This window comes from Callithrix jacchus, chromosome 19, assembly GCF_049354715.1.
Source record: "Callithrix jacchus isolate 240 chromosome 19, calJac240_pri, whole genome shotgun sequence".
Lineage (NCBI taxonomy): Eukaryota > Metazoa > Chordata > Mammalia > Primates > Cebidae > Callithrix > Callithrix jacchus.
In genome coordinates this window covers 32,622,552-32,645,365 of record NC_133520.1, presented here as the reverse complement: position 1 = coordinate 32,645,365, position 22,814 = coordinate 32,622,552, and the positions used below count along the sequence as shown (strand labels likewise).

Sequence of the window (22,814 nt, the reverse complement as noted above, 5' to 3'; positions counted from 1 at the left end):
AAATTAAGTGTAGTCTAAGTGTACACTGTTTATAAAGCCTGTAGTAATAATGTCCTAGGCCTTCACACTCACCTCTCACTCACTGACTTACCCAGAGCAGTTCCCACTTCTGGGAGCTCCATTCATTGTAAATGCCCTCTACAAGTATACCATTTTTTGTCTTTTATATCGTCTTCTTACTGTACCTTTTCTGTGTTTAAGTTTGCTTAGATACACAAATACCACGGTTACTGTTGCCTGTGGTATTCAGTACAGTAACACTCTGTACAGGTTTGTAGTCTAGTAGCAAAAGACCATACTATTAACATATCACCTAGGGGTGTAGCAGGTATACCACCTAGGTTCATGTAAGCACAGTCTGGTGTTTGCACAAGGATGAAATCACCTGACGACTCATTTTTCAGATCATAATCCTACTTTGGGATACCTACCTTTGAGCTTGGGTATGCAGCAGTGCTGTGTGCAGATCAAAAACAAGGTGACTCTTGCCCTGCTTTGTTGGCAGCTGGACAAGCAGAACCGTGCCAAGATCACTGACTTAGGATTCTGCAAGCCAGAGGCCATGATGTCAGGCAGCATTGTGGGGACACCAATCCATATGGCCCCTGAACTTTTCACAGGTAAGGCTGGAGGGCAGGCAGTGGGTCTGGGCAGGGTATATTACTTTCATCCTGAGTGCCACCCCTTGAGCTAGATTTCACAATCACTACTGTAGGTCTAATACAGGCAAGGGAGAAACTAAATCAGGGAGACCTACCTAAGGCAAGTGGAGGGGAAAGTGCAGAGGTAAAGGAATAAGAAAGAAAAAGTGCAAATAGGAGTCATCATTTGGACATCCCTCTGGGTTGTTAGTGCCACAGTCAGCCAATTATCTAATCATAAAGTATGGACTGAATAACTCCTGTGTAATAGGAGTTGTCCTCTACATTAAAGAGCTTATAGTTGACTTAGAGATATATTGAGAGGTAAAATCGGAAGCAGTACAACACAGTGTGTGATTAGGTGCTAAATTAACTGGCATATAATGTGCTGTTGGTGTTTAGAGAAGGAGTAAATGAAGGTGGAAATATTTGGTGGTTTTGTGATGGAGGTGAGATTTTGAGTAGAATTTGAGTCAGATCTGGGAAACTAGTAGGTGGGAAGGGAACTTAGTAAGTATATACCTTGAGCTAGGCAGTATAGTTAGATTTTTCATATATTTTGTTTAGTTCTGTGATATTGATGGATTTTTATGTCCATTTAATGGATAAAGTTGAGACCAGATTGATGAAGAAATGTACTCCCAAAAACATTGAGCTAAAAGGTAATGGAGCTGTGATTTAAGTCCAAGATATTCTGTCTCCATAGTACAACCCTGTAGCATGAAGGAGAGAAAATTCTAGAGGCTAAAGAAGGGGAAATAATGACGAAAATCCAGAATAGAAATAAGCATGACATGAAAGAAATCCATTGGGGAATAGTAGCAAACAAGGTTGGAGATAAAAATATATTGAGCTTGAAATTCCCACAAAAGAATCAAGGCTTGTTGTGCAAGACTTAAGGCACTACCAAGCTTTTGAGTAGGGGAGAAAGGAAAACATTTATGAAGATGAGCTTAGCAACAGTAGGTAAAGATGATTTGATTGGGAAGAACCAAGGTGAGAAAACCAGATAGCTGGTCTTCTATGGTTGCATCCAGGATTAAGCTGGTATTAGTGCTGAAACAAACAAATGTGAGAAACTCAAGATTAATTCAGAGGAAGAATGGGCAAGAGTTTGGTGCTAACTTGATATGGTTAGTGAACAGAAAAGGATGACCAAAAGATGACTCCAAGGTTTTGAGCCCAAGTGATGGGAATGCTTGTTCTGTTGCCAGGGAAGAGAGGAAGGTAATCCCTGGTCAGTTATTAGTATTGGTAAGAGTTAAAACTAGCGATATATTTAACTTTCTTTCATTTCATGCACCAGTCTTCCCCCAGCCCTTTCCTGAGTGATACATGTAAGGATTAGGCGATACTGAGACAGCTGTGGTCATGCTCTACATCTGAACCAAGTAGACTGTCTTCATTTTTCTTTCTCTAGATTTACTTTTTTTAAAAAAACTTTCTAATCCCGCTGCTATTATTCTATTTTGACTACTTCATACTTAAATTCCTTTTATTGTTTCTATCGCAGTCCACCCTATTGCTGTCAGAATCATCTTTCTAAAATATTGTGTTCTTCATGTCACCTCCTACTCTAAAGCATAAATGACTTCCTGCTGCTCACTGAATCCAGACTCTTCTGTCTGACTTTAAAAATAATCATATTCTGGTTCCAACATACCTACCCACCTATATTCCCAACTTTATTTTCCTAATATGACCTTTTGGGATTAATCCTTTTGACTGTCCTAGCAGAATGAAAGGCCTTATTTTCCTTCTCCTTTGTCACTTTCTAGGCTTGGCTCTCTTAGTATTGCTCTATGGCCTCCCAATGTCTTAGTTGATTGTATTATGAAATGGACATTATAAATGCGGCCTGCCTACCTGACAGGGTTGTTACTGAGAGATAATAGATGTTAAAAGCCTGGGAAAAAGCTAAACCTCTACTGAGGCAAGGTGGTGTGGATGCTGCTGCCTGCCTTTCCGTGGCTCATTATGTTTCATGCTTTCTTGCCATCAGGGAAGTACGATAATTCCGTGGATGTCTACGCTTTTGGAATTCTTTTCTGGTATATCTGCTCAGGCTCTGTCAAGCTCCCTGAGGCATTTGAGAGGTGTGCTAGCAAAGATCATCTCTGGAACAATGTGCGGAGGGGTAAGAGCCACATGTACTACCCTGTCCTAACTCCCCTGGCTAGGCCAGATTGAGCCCAGGCAGTGTCGCAGGGCCTGCTGTTATCCTTTCTGGCCACTCCATAGCAGGGCCATAGACGCATTTAAACTGTCATGAATCCAGAAAAGATATTTAAGTCAACCTTTGCATCCAGGAAACTTTTTATTGAACTGTCTCAAAAAAGTCTTTTGTAAAAAAAATTTCTGATTCTTCAACTTCATATGCCAATGCGTTGCAGTTTTTCTTCCTCCTTTTTTTTTAAATCGCTCTTACTGTTAGGTTCTAACCTGGATGTTTGCAACTGAAGCCAAAACTCCTTGCATTCTTTCGTATCCTGAGCCCGACTGGGAAGTCAGCCTTTGGGCTGGTCATGCTTCTGTTGTGCTGGGTCCCTCTCACTGTGGTCTTGTTTCCATGCTCCTTTCTCTAGGGGCTCGCCCAGAACGTCTTCCTGTGTTTGATGAGGAGTGCTGGCAGTTGATGGAAGCCTGTTGGGATGGCGACCCCTTGAAGAGGCCTCTCTTGGGCATTGTCCAGCCTATGCTCCAGGGCATCATGGACAGACTCTGCAAGTCCAATTCTGAGCAGCCAAACAGAGGACTAGATGATTCTACTTGAAAGCAAAGACCTTTCTCTTTCACTTTCTCTTTCTTTCCTTCCCCTTCACCTTTTGGCCATGGGGAGAATTTGACATTTATTCACTATAGGACACACTCCCATGGGAACTGGTGCTTGCTGGGAAACTTGAAACCTTCCCAGGCAGGGATGACTCCTGGACAGTGAAGAGATGGATGACTGAGCATATTCAGCAGCTCACTGAAGCCCCAAGCCTTTAGCAAAAAAGTGTCTAAGGTGTGTAAAAGCTGAGGAATGTGATGTTCTGGTCTCACAAATGAAAAGGAGGCAGATGTTACTACCATGGTCTTTTCACTGTATATGCTTTTAAGACAACAAGCGGGACACTGCAGTGGCAATAGTGTTAAAAAGTCTCATTCTCATGATTTTTGGCTTTCTCTAGGAATAGTTTAGTCAGGACTCAGAAAATTTGAGCTTAGTTCTGGGATTATGAAAACGTAGGGATAAAAACAATAACTTGTGGATGTCTGGATTCTGCTGCTCGCAGCCAGGGATCTCAGGTTGCAATGGTCAGAAGCCCCAGTGAGGGAGCTAGAAATAGTGCTATCTGTTCCTCATAGTGCCAGTGTGTTTACATTTATAGGACCACATATCCCTGGTTTCTGGGGGAGGGTTTCACTGTTACATCACCAAGAGGCCCTGAAAAGAGAGAGAAAACCAGGCACGGTGGCTCATGCCTGTAATCCCAGCACTTTGGGAGGCTGAGGTGGGCAGATCAGGAGATCAGTAGTTCAAGGCCAGCCTGGCCAAATGGTAAAACCCTGTCTCTACTAAAGATACAAAAAACTAGCTGGGCGTGGTGGTGGGTGCCTGTAGTGCCAGGTACTCAGGAGGCTGAGGCAGGAGAATCGCTTGAACCTGGGAGGCAAAGGTTGCAGTGACCCAAGATCGTGCCATTGCACTTTAACCTGGGCAACAGGGTAAGACTCAGTCTCAAAAAAAAAACCAAAAACGTGTTGCATATGTGTTTGTGTATATGTATATACACGTGTGTGTTTATATATCTATCTATATATAGACATACACACAGAAGTTATTGGATTTGGAGTTACTGCTAACACCAGAACAGAATCTGTCCTTTTACCTTTGGGTCTTTTCTTTTGTTTACCTCTTTTCATCTCAAAGTGGAAAAGCTCCAGATAACATGGTACTTAAGAGTGAGCGTCTGAGTAAAACCAACCCAATGAGAAGTATTTGGGTGAGACCTGAGAGGTGGGAGGTGATTGGAGGCCATGGCCTGCGTGCAAACATACTAGAAGAAAAGCAGCTTGTTTTCAAAACTTAACACAATCAGAAACTTTTTGTGTTTAAATCTTACACACTGATGTTTTAAAAACGTGATTAATGAGCTTTTTAACCAAGGTTTCTCCTGCAATTTGTTCCTTCTTTTTACCTTATTTTAAATATAATCTGTTAGAAAAGAACCAGAAGCAAGAGAAAAACCCTCCTCTGGTAGTTGTTTGTGTGTGCACCTCACCCCTGTGTGCCAGGAAGCTTCCCTGAAAGGTGGGAGGCAGGTGGGTGGTCTTTTGGAGAGTTCCTCGTGAGGTGTGCTTGAGGAGAGAAATTCTGATTCTAGGCAGAGGAAGGGGAACAATTTAAATACTGGTGCATCTCAGATGCACTTCACTTCAAGCCTTCCTCAGCCAAACTGGTCCATTAGATTCCAAAAAACAGGTAGACAAAGGAGTAGACACTGGAAGTGAGTAGCCTCTCTCCATCTGCCTAATCCCCAATAACTGTGGTCTGGCCCTTATGTCCAGCTGCAGAGTTTGTAAAACAGGTCCCCGGGTGGGTATATAGGATGAGTTGCAAATTAGCCAGGCATGGTGGCGCATGCCTGTAGTCCCAGCTACTTGGGAGTCTGAGGCAGGAGAATCACTTGAACCCGGGAGGTGGAGGTTGTAATGAGCCGATATCACGCCACTGCACTCCAGCCTGGGCAACAGAGCAAGACTGTCTCAAAAAAAAAAAAAAAAAAAAAAGATGAGTCGCACATTTGCTGCTGGGATTTTCTAGGATTGTCTGTGACAGAATGATCATCTTTTAAATATTAATGGTGTATAAATGGGGTCTTTCATATAACTTTTAACTCTTTGGCTATCCTGGGCTCGGGTCATATGTTTGAGCATAGTAGCTCCCTAAGCTCTTGGAGCCTTTCAGAAACCCCATGTAGTGCTAATAACCTTTTTACCTGCAAATGATAAAGTAACTGACCCCATGCCTTTGGGCTCTACAGGCTCTAGCTTTGTTTTGGTCGGATGTTCAGTATATTCTTAGAACTCTGACCACCTATTTAGCGATACTTCAAGTACTCTATTCTCAGCACTAACTCGCGGTCCTGGGAACGATGGTGGGGCTTCCAGGAAGTCAGGTGTCAAGAAAGGAGGCGTAAGTACTCTCTACTTGCTGGAAAATCATTGTAAGTCTGTTGTGTGTGAAATTTTAGGAAAAGTCTTATATAGTTCCCTTTCAGACTGTCTTCTTTTGATTCAAGCTAAGTCTGCGCTTACATTCTGAAGGTCACATTCCTAGCATTCTTTGGAAGTCTTAGCTCATACTCCCATTCACATATGGGAGGTTAGATTTGTTTTCCCCTACCCAGAGTCCCTTTTCAGTTTACCCCATGGCTTAGTCTGTTATCAGATACCAGTTCTCTAGCAGATTCTCCAATACTTTTTTCCCCAGTGGGGAGGGTGGAAGGGAGGGACTAATGTAAATAAGGAAATGAGTAGTTGTGTTACAGTTCATTTTCTTAAAAAAAAGTATTTTGAGAAAAGGTGAAAAATATTCTTGAAAGTCTCTAGGCCAGCCAAAGTCCACATATGGATATTTGGGGATGTTATTTAAATACTCAGCAGGCTGAGTGCAGGTATACGTGTGCATAGCGTATGTAGCCTTTGCTTTTGTTTTTTAACATTGTCAGCTAATTTGGGCTTCTTTGTTCCTTGGCATCCATTCTTATAAGTGATGGGATGTCATGAAATGTACTGTATTGTATATTACTTGGGCAGACACTAGGTTTTCAAAGAAGTCTGGCAGCAGTTGGGCTATAGAGGGCTTGGCATGACTAAAGTCCTAAAGATTTTACCTCCCAGCTTTAGTTGTACGTGTTCCCAAGTGGTGAGGTGAGACTGTGGCTGGAGGAGGAGAAAGGATGGCATGAAAGAATGACCCTTACTGTGTTCTGTCCTTCTAATCAACATAATTAGGGCAGTTTACCGCAGCTTGAAAGCCGTGACCTGGCCATTTTTAATGGCCACAGCTTGAAGTCTGGTCACTCATTTCACTTCAGAACCGAGTGAGGGGCCTTCCTGCAGAGCAGTCAGGAGAAATCGTGGTGCCTGGGGCCCTGGAATGGCTGACCCTGTGCCTCTAGAGCTGATGGCAAGGGCAGTCTGGCACGGCTCATTTGGGTGGGGTTTCCCCAGGCACACCTTAATTCCTTGATCCTCTGCAAAGAGTAGCTCATTGGTTGAGCAAGCGCTTCACAGGAGGACTGTGCTGGTTGTTCCCAGACCAAAGAGAGTCACTTTTGACTCCATCTACTTCAAGGGGACAGAGCCTAGGCAGCAGCTTCTCCTAATTTTTAACACTAAAATTCAAGGAAGCAGTAGAGGAAAGAATGCATTCCCACCACAGATAGAAAAAGGGGACTTGTAAGAGCTTTCAACTAGTACCCGTTAGCTCTCAAATGCATTTTTGTGTCTTTGCTTGAGCTGCTAGAGAAGGGTCACAAAGTGTTCTTCCTGATGGAAGAAGTGCCTCGGGGTTGCAGGGCTGCAAAGTGACAACTGCACTGAATGACACTTTATTTTTTGGCTTTGGCATATTAGGTAGCACTGGGAGGCCCAGGAGAATTGGTGATGACAGTAGCACTTTGGGAAGTTAAGGCCTCCTTTGGCTTTGCTTTGGAGAGATGATGACATGCTTGGTATTCCATTTGGATCGTCAGGAAACCTCCCTAGTCCATCCATATTGCATCAGAGGGGGTTACAACCCTGGAAGAGTCCACTGCCAGAAGAGTAGTTGCTTTCCTTGAGTTTCCAAAGCTTTTAGATTTTCTGGATCAAGTAACCCACTTTTTAAAACCAGATATCAGGAGTTCGAGATCAGCCTGGCCAACATGGTGAAACCCCATCTCTATTAAAAATAGAAAAAATTAGCCAGGCGTGGTGGTGGGCACCTGTAGTCCCAGCTACTTGGGAAGCTGAGGCAGGAGAATCGCTTGAACCCAGGAGGCAGAGGCCACAGTGAGCCAAGATTGCACCACTGCACTCACAGCCTGGGCAGCAGAGCAAGACTCCGTCTCAAAATAAAAAGGAAAAGGAAAAGAAAGGTTAATCCTTCCAAATATGGGGGTAGGATGAGTAGAGCTTGTTTGATGTTGAAGTGGGTAAGGAGGGAGTGGCCTGAGACACTTGTATTGCAAACTTCCCTGGAGGTTTCCAGTAGCACTACTGTTCTTAAGAGAGTTTTGTTTTAACTTCATCTGCTTTGCTAACATCCAGTCCAACTGAGGTGATCTCAGAGGCACATTCAGGACACCTAGCATTGGGAAGGCCACCCTGCCAGGTGGTTGAAAAGAAAATTGGTCTGGACAGCCTGTTGTCTTTTGTCTTCATGTAATGTTTTTCGTTTGTTTTAAAGGACTAATGTTTATTACAGTGTTAAAAGTGTAACATACTAAGTGTGTAGAATAAAAGTGCAATAACAAAAGAAAGTGACTTTGGCACACACTTCAGTCTCTGTCCTCTCTCCTTTCTTGCGCTACCTGGCTTTTTCCATAGTATTGTTACCGTGTTGTGTGCATTTTGAAGAGACGCGACTCTGGGTTAGCCTTCATTAGTGTAATTTTGAAGGGGTTGGGTTTGGTTTTATAGATTATTCTGTATACTTGTTGGGATACACAAATACCAGATGTGCTGTATAATAAAGATCACATTAACGTTTTAGGTTTCTGTTTGGTTTTGGTTTTCCCTTACCTCATTTTCCATAGAAACAGGACATTCCCTAATCCATTCCATTTCCACTGTGACCTGCAGTCAGTGTCTCTCAGTTTGCCTTAGGAGAGATGGATGGAACATGTTCCTCTCCCATCAGGGGCCCTCCCCAGCCACTGTGGCTCTTGGCCTCTGGGTACTTTACATCACCACTACTGGTGGGTGGGGCAAGGGAATGGGAGATAGGTTAGTGGTGAAAAGGGGCGAGATGATAGCAGTATATCTGCCAGACCCTATCCTGGGTGACACCCTTTTTTCCAGCTTCTTTTAAGCAAGAACCTGCATCACTGCAAGTTCATATACGAACCTAGCTACTCTTTATTACACTGTGAGGGAACTGGGCACAGAATCTTATGCTGGTCTATCTGCATGTAGTGTATTTTGAATGTTCTACTTAGGCCCACCCTAGTGCTGGTATTTGCTTGCTCAGCAGTGCCTGACAGGTACCACCATGGGCCACCGCCAAGGGGCACCACCTGTAGTCACCAGGGAAGGTCAACATGCAGCATGAGGTGTGTTTGCTTTGGTTTGTTTTTGGTTGTCATACCATGTCGGGCTGGTGTGACTGTTATTTTTTGCTATGACTATTTTTGGTTTGACTGCAACACAAGGTTGACCAGCAGATGGCAGCACATCTTAAGTAGTTGGTATGTACCTGCTCCTTGAGGTTGATTTCAATGGTTCCCAGCCCACACCCACACAATAGTCATTATTTATTTATTTATTTACTTACTTACTTATTTATTTGAGACGGAGTTTCGCTGTTGTTACCCAGACTGGAGTGTAATGGCACGATCTCAGCTCACTGCAACCTCCACCTTCTGGGTTCAAGTAATTCTCCTGCCTCAGTCTCCCAAGTAGCTGGGACTACAGGTGCGCACCACCATGCCCAGCTAATTTTTGTATTTTTAGTAGAGACGGGGTTTCACTTCGTTGAGCCAGGATGGTCTCGATCTTTTGACTTTGTGATCCACCCGCCTCGGCCTCCCACAGTGCTGGGATTATAGGCATGAGCCACCACACCCGGCCAATAGTCATTTATTTAATACAAGTGAGGCAGGTTAGCTCAGTTGGTTAGAGTGTAGTGCTAATAATGCAGATAAGCCTTTTTAATTTTTATTTTGGAGATGGTGTCTTGCTCTTGCTATTGCCCAGTCTGGAGTGCAGTGGCACAAACATGGCTCATGGTAGCCTTAACCTCCTGGGCTCAAGCAGTCTTCTCCCTCAGCCTCCTGAGTACCCAGACCACAGATACATGCCATCATGCCTGGCTGTTTTTGTTTGTTTAAGAGATGGGGTCTGGCCATGTTGCCCAGGCTGGTCTCAAACTCCTGGGCTCCAGCAATCCTCCTGCCTCAGTCTCCCAAAGGGCTGGGATTACAGGTGTAAGCCATGCACCCAGCCCAAATAAGCCTCTTAGCACTTGTGAAACTCCCTACTAACTCCAGCCACCCTTCACAGTTAAATATATCCCATCTTATATGCCTATGCCCTGTATTTTCTTAGGCAGTTCAGTGTTACTGAGTCCTCTTCACCTTTTCCCTTTCCCTTATTACTTTAGAAAAAAATAGCTTGTGATATGCACATTTTCAGATTGGGCATGCTTTTTCAAGAACACGTCCCTCAGTAGACATGTGCCCTGAATAGGGCAACTTGGCTGGCCTTCTCGATCCTATATTTGGGTGGGGTTCAAGCTTCTGAACATTATTATTATTATTATTGTTATTTTTTTAGAGACGGGGTTTCACCATGTTGGCCAAGCTGGTCTCAAACTTCTGGCCTCAAGTGATCCACCCACCTCGGCCTCCCAAAGTGCTGGGATTACAGGCGTGAGCCACTGCGCCCAGCCACTTCTGGACGTTATTATGTTCAATCTCAAAATTTCTGCCTTTACCAAAATCCCAAGGAGTCCATGAAGTGCTAACTGAATAACCTCTTTTGGAGTACAATTACCGTGGGGGACAAGCACTAACTGAGGCCTCCTGTGGCCCTTCTAGGGAGAGCCTGTTCCTTGGTATATTTTAATTTTAGGTTTTTGTGAGACAGAATCTCTCTCTCTCTCTCTCTCTCTCTCTCTCAGGCTGGAGTGCAATGGTATGATCTCAGCTCACTGCAACTTCTGCCTCCTGGGTTCAAGCTATTCTCCTACCTCAGCCTCCCAAGTGGCTGGGATTACAGGCACGCACCACCACGCCCAGCTAATTTTTGTATTTTTAGTAGAGACAGGGTTTTCCCATGTTGGCCAGGCTGGTCTCCAAACCCTGACCTCAGGTAATCTGGCCTCCCAAAGTGCTGGGATTATAGGCCTGGGCCACCACACCCATCCTTGGTATATTTCGAAGGTAGCATTTCAAATCCATGAAAAAAAAAAATGAGTCAGTAAAGTTGGCTATCTCCTTGTCTTAGTCTTTTCCTGCTACTGTAACAAAATACCACAGACCAGGTAACTTAGAAATAACAGAAACGTATTTCTCACAGTTTTGGGAGCTGGGAAGTTCATGATCAAGGTGCCAGCAGGGTCAGTATCTGCTAAGGACTGCTCTGTGCTTCCAAGATGGCACCTTGTTGCAGTGTCCTTCAGGAGACTAATGCTGTCCTCACATGGCAGAAGAGATTGGAGAACTAGGCAGCTCTCTTGAGCCTCTTTATAGTGCCATTAATCCCATCCATGAGGGCTAAGCCATCCTGGCCTAATCACTTCCCAAAGGCCCCACCTCTGAATAGTTTGGGGTTTGAGTTCCAACATATGAATTTCGGAGGGACACATGCATTCAAATCATATCACCACCTGAGGAAAAAAAGATTTAAAATGTCATGTGAAAAAAAAAAGTCCAGGCATAGGAAAGATGTATATGTAAACAAAAATCAAACCAGAGGCTAAGCACAGTGGCTTGGCCTGCTCATGCCTGTAATCCTAGTACTTTCAGAGGCCAAGGTGGGCAGATCACCTCAGGTCAGTAGTCAAGACCAGCGTGGCCAATAGGATCTCTACTAAAAATACAAAAATTAGCTGGGTGTGGTAGTGCATGCCTGTGACCCCAGCTCTTCCAGAGGCTAAGGCAGGAGAATCACTTGAACCTGGGAGGCAGAGGTTGCAGTGAGCTGAGATCATGCCACCACACTCTAGCCTGGGCAACAGAGCAAGACTCCATCTGAAAAAAAAAAAAAAGGCCGTTTGCAGTGGCTCACGCCTGTAATCTTTAGCACTTTGGGAGGCTGAGGCAGGTGAATTACCTGAGGTCAGGAGTTCAAGACCAGCCTGGCCAACATGGTGAACCCTCATCTCTATTTAAAAAAAAAAAAAAAGAATATATATAACATAACCCATTTTTTGATAAAAATCCCTTTGTTCCCTATAACCCCAAATTATATAGAGATTTAGTCCATCTGCATGTATAGTGCACAGAAAAAAGAAGTGTAAATGTTTAAATCAAACTGATAATAGTGGTTTTTCTAAAGAGTCAACTTCTAACTTTCAGGGTATGGAATTTCTGTATTGCTAGATCTGCCATGAACATCTAGTATTTAAGAAAATGAATCCTGGCTAATTTAGGAGAAAGGAAATACATGTTGGAAAAATACTAGCACCTCAAAAAATCAATAGGAACTGGAAGATCAGACTCACAGAATCAGTAGGCGGAAACCAGAGCAGCTCTGCCAACTTTTGCAAACGCCTCTCTAAGGCTGCGATAAACCATCTTTACTCCTTCATGAGTTGGCAGCCAGGATGAGTTTTCTCGACTGGCCCAGCATAGGTCCCAGGCCCATCCTCCAGCTTTACATAGGTTCAGAACTGGAAGGATCTGTCCACTTCAGATTCCATGTTGGGAGGCAGGCACCTAAATTTGCCTGCTCCCTAAAAACTACTTTCATTGGAGGAGATGTAACTCCTGAAAAGTAATCAAAGAGAAGTTAGAAAAGGGACCTAAATTCAGGGCTGGCGCCAGGTGACAGATGGGCTACAGTTCACCTCTTGGGCTGCTTGACCTCCACAGCCACCCTTCTGGAACTACTGGGAGGCAAAGTCATGAAAGAAGATTGGCAGATTGGGGCCTGACACATCGGGGCCACAACTTGGTCCCTGGGAAGGACATTTCTGAATCTCTGGAGTGTTTTTCAACCTGTGAAGACCACTTTGGCTTCTATTTCCTCTCTCTTTCCTTCCTCCCTTGTTTTCTCAGCATGGTTTTCCCATGAATCACAAAGACACTCAAGCGTCTAGAAATCAGAGCCTTTCTATGTGTTGAAGCAGGAGATTAGGAGGTAATGGGGCAAATGCCAGGCTCAATGTGAAGCCACTGGCTCTGAAAATAACGGGAACTGCTCCAGGTTCCAAGCTGGGGCCATGGAGAAACACAGTGGTTAGTCTAAGACGTTTTATTGAGCAGAATTTGCTATAATTTTAAAAAATTATTATTTACTATTTGATACTGTCAAAGGAGTATATGTAATGTCCTCATAAATTCTGATGGGCTGGGTTGGTGGCTCATGCTTGTAATCTTAGCACTTGGGGAGGCCAAGGTGGGCAGATCATTTGAGGTCAGGAGTTTGAGACCAGCCTGGCCCACATGGCGAAACCCTGTCTTTACTAAAAATATAAAAATTAGCTGGGTGTGGTGGCGGACTCTGGTAGTCCAGAGATTCGCAAGGCTGAGGCAGGATAATCGCTTGAAACTGGGAGGCGGAGGTTGCAGGGAGCCAAGATCACGCCATTGCATTCCAGCCTGGGTGACAAAAGCAAGACTCTGCCTCAAAAAAACAAAAACAAAACAAGAGTCTGGATAAAAAATGAAATCCAGTGTATTCTATTAACTAGAGATTCACATAAAACTTAATAAGAAAGAACATAAAATAATAGAAAAAGTCATACAAGGCAGACACTGAAAACAACCACAAGCAGCTGGTATATTCATCTTCATATCAGAAAATAGAATTTTGGGCAAGCATTACCATGATCAGGGCCTGCTTTGCTTCCAGGGGATCAGAGGTCACCGGATGGAGCCTAGTTTCCACACGTCCTTGGCTCCACTGGAGAAGGTGAGCTCCATGCAGAAAGTCACTGCCTGTCCTACACCCTGCTCTGCTGACCACAGATGGAGAGGACTGAGCGCTGTGGAGATCCTTTCCTTCCTCCCCCTCACTCTAGCCCCCTGTTTCCTCTCAGGAGCCACATCTTCCCACACTACTTCCCATTCCTTTTTGTTTGTTTTTCAGACAGAATTTTGCTCTTTTTGCCAAGGCTGGAGTGCAATGGCACGATCTTCTCTCACTGCAACCTCTGCCTCCCAGGTTCAAGCGATTCTCCTGCCTCAGCCTCCCAAGAAGCTGGGATTACAGGCACCCGCCACCACTTTTGTATCACCACTGTTGGCCCAGCTAATTTTGTATTTTTAGTAGAGACAGGGTCTGACCATGTTGGCCAGGCTGGTCTTGAACTCCTGACCTACAGTAATCCATCTGCCTCAGCCTCCCAAACTGCTGGGATTGTAGGTGTTAGCCACCAGACCCAGCCTCCATTCCTTTTAACAGTAAATTAAGTTTTCACATATCTCTGTTCCAGTCCTACTCTGCCACCCATGGGCTGTGTGACTTCAGGGAAAATCCTTAACCCCTGAGCCTTACTTTCTTATTTTTTTTTTTATTATTATTACTTTTGAGACAGGGTCTCACTCTGTCACCCAGGCAGGAGTGCAGTGATATGATCATGGTTCACTGCAGCCTCAGCCTCCCGGGCTCAGACAATCCTCTGGCCTTCCAAGTAGCTGGGATCACAAGTACACACCACCACACCCAGCTAATTTTTTTATTTGTAGAGACAAGTTTTCCCTATGTTGCCTAGGCCAGTCTCCAACTCCCGAACTCAAATGATCCTCCCACGTCAGCTTCCCAAAGTGCTAGGATTACGGGTGTGAGCCAGTGTGCCGGACCTGAGCCTCTCTTTCTTCTTTTTGTTTTAGGTGGACTTTTGCTCTTATGGCCCAGGCTAGAGTGCAGTGGTGCGATCTCGGCTCGCTGCAACCTCCACCCCCCGGGTTCAAGCAATTCTCTTGCCTTAGCCTCTGCAGTAACTGAGATTACAGGCATGCGCCACCAGACCCAGCTGATTTTTTATTTTTAGTAGAGATGGGATTTTGCCATGTTGAACAGGCTGGTCTCAAACTCCTGACCTCAGGTGATCCACCTGCCTCGGCCTCCCAAATTGCTGGGATTATAGGCATGAGCCACCACACCCGGCGAGCCTCACTTTGTTTTTCTTTTTTTCTTTTGAGATGGAGTTTCACTCTTGTTGCCCAGGCTAGAGTGCAGTGGCCCGATCTCTGCCCACTGCAACCTCTGCCTCCCGGGTTTCAGTGATTCTCCTGCCTCAGCCTCCTGAGTAGCTGGGATTACAGGTGCGCACCACATTGCCCAGCTAATTTTTGCATTTTTTTGGTAGAGATGAGAGGGTTTCACCACGTTGGCCAGGCTGGTCTTGAACTCCTGACCTCAGATGATCTGCCCACCTTGGCCTCCCAAAGTGCTGGGATTACAGGCGTGAGCCATTGCGCCTGTTGAGCCTCACTTTCTTAATCTGTAAATTTAGGAAATGAATCCAGTCTCTCAGGGCCATTGTGAATATCTGACAATGACTTGTCTACCCTTGGTGGACCCTAGGGGTTAGCAGGGGTGCAGAACCAGACAGGGAACATAGAGCTTATGTCTGTTGGGTGACAGACATGAATAAAATAAGGACGCAAATAGATTTTCTTTTTTTGAGATGGGGTTCTCTCTGTGACTCAGACTGGAGTGCAGTGTTGCAATCTCAGTTCATTGCAGCCTCGACTTCCCAAGCTCAAGCAATCCTCCCACCTCAGCCCCCTGAGTAGCTGAGACTACAGATGTGTACCACCATGAGTGGCAGCTAATTTTTTGTATTTTTTTGTAGAGATTGGGATTCACCATGTTGCCCAGGCTGGTCTCAAACTCCAGAGCTCAAGGGATCCCCCCTCCTGAGCCTCCCAAAGTGCTGGGATTACAGGCATGAGTTACTAAACTGGGCTGCAAATAGATGTTATTATGATGGACAGTATCATTGTCATGAGATCTCTCTCTGCCAGCAGAATCCAGCTCTGTTCCCTCTTCTATTTCCTTTCATGCAGTCAAAGATAAGCACAGTTGGTCAAAGTGGTGAAAACAAAGGGCCGGGTGCAGTGGCTCACTCCTGTAATCCCAGCACTTCGGGAGGCCGAGGCGGGTGGATCACGAGGTCAAGAGATCGAGACCATCCTGGTCAACATGGTGAAACCCCGTCTCTACTAAAAATACAAAAAATTAGCTGGGCATGGTGGCGCGTGCCTGTAATCCCAGCTACTCAGAAGGCTGAGACAGGAGAATTGCCTGATCCCAGGAAGTGGAGGTTGTGGTGAGCCAAGATCACGCCATTGTACTCCAGCCTGGGTAACAAGAGCAAAACTCAATCTCAAAAAAAACAAAAACAAAAACAAAACACACCAAGCCAGATGCTGTGAAGTTTTTAATATGTTGTTAACATCTAAATCTATGGAGTTTGAGTAAAGTAGATTACCCCCCATAATGTGGATGGGCCTCTTTCAATCAGCTGAAGGACTTAAGATAAAAGACTAAAGTTCAGAGAAGAGGAAGAAATTTTGCCTTCAGACTCAAGACTGCAACAATGACTCCTGCTGAAATTTCCAGTCTGCCCAAGCCTGTCCCAAAAATTTCAGACTTGCTGGTTCCCACAGTCATGTGAACCAGTTCCTCAAGTTCTTAAAATCTCTCTCTCTGTGTGTATGCCTGTGTGTGTCTGTGTGTCTGTGTGTGTGCGTGTCTGTGTGTGTGTCTGTGTGTGTGCGTGTGTGTGCGCGCACGTGCGTGTGGTTCAACTGTTCTATTTCTCTGCAGATCCCTAACATGTCTCCTAAGACTGAGAAACAGACAGGGGTATCTACTCTCAACACTTCCTTTGGTTTTCTTTCTTTTTTATTTGCCATTATATAAATAATTGTGACTTTAAAATATAAACCAATTTACAACAAATTTATATATTTCTTTCACATATCTACATATTGGATAGCTAAGGATTAAGAGTTTAGTAGAGAATCAGTAAATATGATGTAAGAACATCTTAAAGTCTGTGAGTATTTCAGAAAGTAAATTCTGTAAGAGGGAATAAAAACAAACTACTTCAGTCTTATACCCACCACAGTAAACCAAGTAAAAACTATGTTCAGCATGTCCTGTGAGTTCGGAGGTGAGCAACACCTTAGTGATATGAGTGACACTCAAATTTTGTCAGAGTGACATCAATCAAAGCTATGAAAAAAATCTACACATTTAAAAGGGAGGAAAATTTCAAATGTCTACTAAGGAGCTTTTTAGGGGAGGCTGTATGACGCCATAGAAAACTATTATTATGTTCTATGCAGTAGAAGCAAAAATTTTTTAAAAACTTGCTTTAAATAGTAGCATTTTAGAAGACAGAACATAAATATCCAGGTACTGTTAATATCTCTGCCATAAAGACATTCAAAACTTCAACAACAAATTTCCATTGACCATCTTAGTGTACAGAGTACTGCTCTAGGCTCTGGAGTCATAGCAATAAAAAATATATCCAGTCCAAATTCTCATGGAATCTACATCAGCTAGGGTGGGGTGGAAGGAAAAATTGATAAACATAATAAAGTCAGATCATGACAAATTCTTAAGAAAAAACATAAAACTCAGTAAGAGAGTAAAAGATGGATGTGTGGGTAGTGGTGGGTGCTATTTTAAAGACAGTGGACAGGCAAGACCTTTCTGAGAAAGGGGCATGTGGATATAACATAAACTTTTTTTTTTGAGACAGAGTCTCGCTCTGTCACCAGGTGCCAAGCTGGAATGCAGTGGAGCGATCTCAGCTCACCGCAACCTCCACCTCCCAGGTTCAAGCAATTCTCCTGCCTCAACCTCCCCAGTAGCTGGGACTACAGGCACGCACCACCACACCCAGCTAATTTTTGTATTTTTTAGTAGAGGTGGGGTTTCACCATGTTGGCCAGGATGGTCTCGATCTCTTGACCTCATGATCCGCCTGCCTCGTCCTCCCAAAGTGCTGGGATTACAGGCATGAGCCACCACACCGCCTGGCCTTTTTTTATTTTTTTAAGAGACAGTCTTGCTTTGTCACCCAAGCTGGAATGCAGTGGCACAATCATAGCTTACTGTAACCTCAAATTCCTGGGCTCAAGCAATCCCTCCTGCCTCAGCCTCCTGAGCAGCTGGGACTACAGGTGTGCCACCACCCACAGCTAATTAATTTTTTTTTTAGAGACAAGGTTTCACTATGTTGTCTTGACTGGTCTCGAACTCCTGACCTCAATCAATCCTTCTGCTTCAGCCCCCCAAAGCACTGAGATTACAAGCATGAACCGCCACCAACACAAACTCTAAATCTGGGGTGACTTCCTAGGAAAAGAAGGATGGGAAGAGAGAACCTCAGAAATTTCAATCAGTTGGGCAGTGTGGGGCACCACTCCCACCCATGCAGTGTGCTCAGGCAAGGCGAGAAACCTGCCTGCTGTGTTGGCCCAGAAGTGGGGTGCATTTTCCACAGAGCTCGACAGGAACCTGGGTGTATTTCTCACAGCAGGTCCTCTCTCTCTTGCTGGCTTTGAGGAAGCTCAAGGAACTGAGGGCAGCCTCCATCCAGCAGCCAGTGAGGAGCTGAAGCCCTCAACTCTACAGATCACAAGAAGCTGAATCCTACCAATAACCACATAAGTGAGTTTGGAAGCAGATCCTGCCCCATATGAGTCTTTGGATGAGACCTCAGCATTGACTACTCACAAGTGAGAGGCCTTGAGTAGAGATAAGTTCTGCCAGACTCCCACAGAGACTGAGATAAAAAACAGGAATTGTGTTAAGTTTCTATATTCGTGGTAATTTGTTACATAGCAATAGATAGCTAAGTTATTTTCTCTATCATTCTGTTAAAAAACACCGAAAAACTAAAAAAAAATCTGTGTAGTAAGGTTGATCCTCAGGTTCCACTATCTGAACACTTGGACATCCAACTCTGGTCTCTCACTTACTGGGCTAAGGTGCCTTGGATTTCATTCTTGATGACTTGCCTCATCCAGCTGTTCCAGAGTCAGGGCATCACCCCTACCCCACATGTGTCTAGACTCTTGCATGCCTCACCCTTGCTTAGGAACTGAAGGCCTGACCAACACCCCACACTCCCCTCATAGCAGAATACTCATCTGCTGAAACTAGGAACCAACTTCACCTTGAGAGAGGCTTGGTTCCTTGACCCAGGACCCAGACCAGGGGAGCCTCCTACTTCCCCACCCAAGCAGCAAAAGTCAGGTAAGTTTAACTCCAGTTCAGATGAAGGAATAAGAGACAAATACTAGCTAAAAAGAAAGCTGGGGAGGGGGTCTGAGGGAGAAGAACACTGGAAATTTTTATGAATTTGAGAGAAACAATAATAATAAAATTGGTAAAAATCAACAGCAGAAATAGGGACTTCTTCATGTACTTTCATTCAAAACAAAATGGCAGTGGATCCTGGGTACATCAACCACCATGGGGTAGAAAAACACAAGATCTAGCAAACTACTGGTTGGTCCTTCTCAGAGGAAAGTTGTCAGATCCATCTGACTTTGATCTCTCATTCCCAGAAATAGCCTGAAGAAACTCCTCCACCCAATAAAAATAATAAATCTCATAAGCCACACACTCTGCAGGACAGAAATCACCTCTGGTGAGAGACCTTCCTTTCCAATGCATGAAGCAAAAGTTAACTGTTAAAATGCTGGACTAGAAATATCACAGTGGAAACCCAAAGGAATACAAGTCTGTTACAAACCTCAGAGGCTGGGGAAGATACCAGAGAAAGGGAGAGGGAGAATCTATTATTCCCCGGGTCACAGAGATTTTGTTGCCAGCGATCTTTTAGGGAAACTATCAGGAACTAAGAATAGAAAACTCAGGAAGTAAATGTAGCTATCTCTATTATGGCCTAAGGGCAAAACTGAAAAAGCATAAATAAGAATGCCTGTAATAATGTAAAATTTGTTACTTGTAAGGTAGCAAATTCCTTAAACTGTTGGTAAAATTCATGAACGAAGCCATTTTGGGGTGACCTTGCCCACGTAAGAGATGACAGATTCATGTGCACATACGCAAAATTACCGTGTGAAACAAAATGTGTAATTCTAGAGCAACCAGAAGACAATCTAACTCAACAGAGAGCCTCCTTCTCCCCAGCCTTCTGCAACGTTATACACTGGTGGGCATCTTTCTTGCCTAGATGTAGAGAAAACAGTGCATGGAACTATGAAGGACCCGGACTTGACTCTCGGTTCCACTACTTAGCGGGTAGCTACTATTTGACTATACCACAACATGTTCTCTTACTGAGCTCTAGTTTTTACTCATAAAATGGAGTTAATGAACAATGCCTAACTTACTCATTATCATAAATATCAAATTAGATAATGCATATGAAGTATCTGGCACAGGGTCACTTCTCTATGAAGGCTGTTATCACAAACATATATTCCATATTCATACGTTAACAAATGTTGATAAATATGAACTCCTTAATCAATGGCTTGCAGTAATGTTAGCTAAGTCATCTAACCACTGTGAGCTTCCTCACTGGTAAAATACAGATGATTCTACCTGTCCAGCATACAATCCACAGACCTTCCACACTAGCGAGAGTGGGAGCTCATCAGTCCAATTTCTGTACCGCCACATGCATCAGTTTGCTGGGGATGCCCTAACAAAGTACCACGAACAGGGTGGCTTTAACAGCAGAAATGTCTGTTGGAGGCTAGAGGCGCAAGCCCATAACTGTTTCATTCCATGGCCTGTCAGGGACAATCTCTTCCAGGCCTCTCCCCTAGTTTCGGGTGGGTTGCCCGCAATCTTTGGGGGTTCCTTCACCAGTAGAAATGTCACCGTGATCACGCCTCTGTGTTCACACGATGCTCTTCTCCCTGCGTGCATGTCTCTCTCTCTGTTTACAGGATGTCAATCAGGGTGGCTTAGAGCCTACCCTAATGCCTCCATTTTTAACTTGTACTTCTCTAAAAACCCCTGTCTCCAAATAAACTCTTGCTCAGAGGTATTCAGGGTTAGAACTTCAAAATATGTATTTTGGGATGACACAGTTTAACCCTCAACATCATGCTCCATCAAAAGAGCCCACAAATCAGGACACACAGAGGGGGTCTGGGGCAACGCCCGCATTTAAGTCCAAGAGAGCTGTAATCTAATTCCCGGCCAGACAGACACTATCTGGCCCAGGTAACAAATCTGAATAGCTACTTCTGCACCGCAAATCTACTTTCTCCAAAGGAAAGGCTGCCGGATAGGACACCCAATTAAATTCAAATTTCAAATAAGCAATGGATAATTTTTCAGCCTCAGCATGTCCCATGAGCCTCCTGTATATTCATGTCCTAAGCTGGCCCTCTGCCCACAGGTGGCTGGCACTGCCACGCGGAGCTCTCAAGGTCAGGCAGCATTACCTAAATGTGCCCCATAATAACTACCTTAGGTACTAATTGTCATGAATACAAATTCCCAGGCTAATCATCCTCTCCACTGAAGATGTCTGAAGAGCTATGTTCACCAGGAGCTCAAGTCATTCTTTTCCAAGACAGCTGGGAAGCAACGGATTAGATGAGGACAAAGCACAGTTACGAGCCATTGGTGTCCGAAGTAAAAAGAAGAATGATAAAGTGAAAACAAAAGCAAAACATGAACTGCGGAGATTAACAAATGCTTTTCTAATTTAGAATATGAGAACAGAGGAAAAATGGCGAGATAACTACAAATAATGCTTATCTTCTGGGGAGGCGGAAGTGGGTGTGATCGTTTTATTAGTAAGACTGCTGTCCCGTGGGCTTAGTCCAGTGTCAGGTGTAAACCTGCTAAACTCAGAGCACACTATGACCAGGGCCACCCTCTTCAAGGAAACAGGACCTGCTGCTCCGTGCCTCCTGGCACCATGCCCTTAAAACCACCTGAGGCCTACCTAGGAAGGTGCTGCCGCTGCCTCTGCATTCTCAGCCTCCCTGGCACCGGGAAATAATTTTCCTCCCTACAACTGTACGCTCTGAGTGAAGAACTGTGCCTAGTTTGTGGGTGGTCTAGCTGTAGCTCTAAACATTGAAATATGTTTCCAACACAGAAAAAATAAAATAACAAGCAAACCCAAGGCAAAAGCCACACTAAAATAAAATCTGTGTTTTATGCTGATTTTAAATAAAGCACCTAAAGCATTTAAATAAATCTAACTGCATAAGCAATAACAGCTTAGATACAACTAGTAGCCTTTTAAAGCAAAATAACATTGGTTTACAAAATTAAATTACAGTGAGCAAGACTCATTGGATTAATTCGAAAAGATGGTCAACTGCGATATGTTCTTTGGACAGTCTAACCAATTTTTGGTCCCATCATCAATTCTGATTATCTAATCCCAATTTTCTTCTGGTACTAGATGTTTAGAAGGATTTCTGAGCTCTGTGTAATTTGAACTCTGTCCCATGTGGACTTAAATTCAACAAGAGTAATATACATACACCCCCTCACACACACATATATATACATATACATATAATTTCATAAACACAAATCACATACACATATTCATTGCATTACAGATTATTTTAGCTTTAGGGTTTTAATTTATGGTGTTTGCATTTTTATTTCATATAGTTTTGTTTATTAGAAAAGGAAGCTGCAACAACCAAGGGGGAACAAGAATGTTCGAAAATTCATTGAAACAAATCTAACATCTGGTACTCATTTAATCATAGTGTAGCAAGACACTCGAGGATGTAACTTTTGGATTCAAAATCAATCATATGCTAATGACTGAAGCAAAACCAGCACTTTCACGGAAAATACAAATGAAGATTCCTCTTAGACAAATAACCAAGAAATAAGATTATTTAAATTTTAATAAAAAGAACTGTTACATTGCAATCACTTGAGACAGACAACGGAATCTGACTTAAGTCTATTCATTACAAGATTATTACTTAGGATTTAAATGTTTATTGTGTAAGTCAACTGGAGGAAGGAAACCTTTTCCCCTAAAGACACTATAATATCTGAAAATTATATAATATTTCATTGTTTCCACATACACTTCGAATTTTTATAAATAATCTAAGGATGAAAAAAATAAATACTTATGCAAAGTCACAAAGTTGGTTTATGACACAGCTGCTTTTAAAACTAGATCAAGTGATGTCTAACCCAGTGTGCCTCTTCATTTGCCAACCAGTCAACATTCATCAAGGAATTCATTTTAATTGTTTGATTAAATTTTATTTATAATTCCTATCTTAAACAAAATGTGACTTTGTAATG

At 43.6% G+C, this 22,814-nt stretch overlaps 1 protein-coding gene and 1 long non-coding RNA gene across 3 annotated transcripts in view; one reads left to right on the top strand and one right to left on the bottom strand.

Annotated features, from left to right (window-relative positions):
- Positions 1 to 8,385, top strand: part of DSTYK (dual serine/threonine and tyrosine protein kinase) — a 66,638-nt gene extending 58,253 nt beyond the window's left edge. For both annotated transcript variants that reach the window (XM_035281485.3, XM_035281484.3), the window contains exons 11-13: positions 506 to 620; positions 2,644 to 2,778; positions 3,227 to 8,385. In XM_035281485.3, the coding sequence (XP_035137376.1) occupies positions 506 to 620; positions 2,644 to 2,778; positions 3,227 to 3,414 (438 nt within the window). In that variant the 3' untranslated portion in view covers positions 3,415 to 8,385. The remainder of the gene's footprint in view (positions 1 to 505; positions 621 to 2,643; positions 2,779 to 3,226) is intronic.
- Positions 1 to 22,814, bottom strand: part of LOC118149517 (uncharacterized) — a 62,274-nt gene that overhangs the window by 177 nt on the left and 39,283 nt on the right. The window lies entirely within an intron of this gene.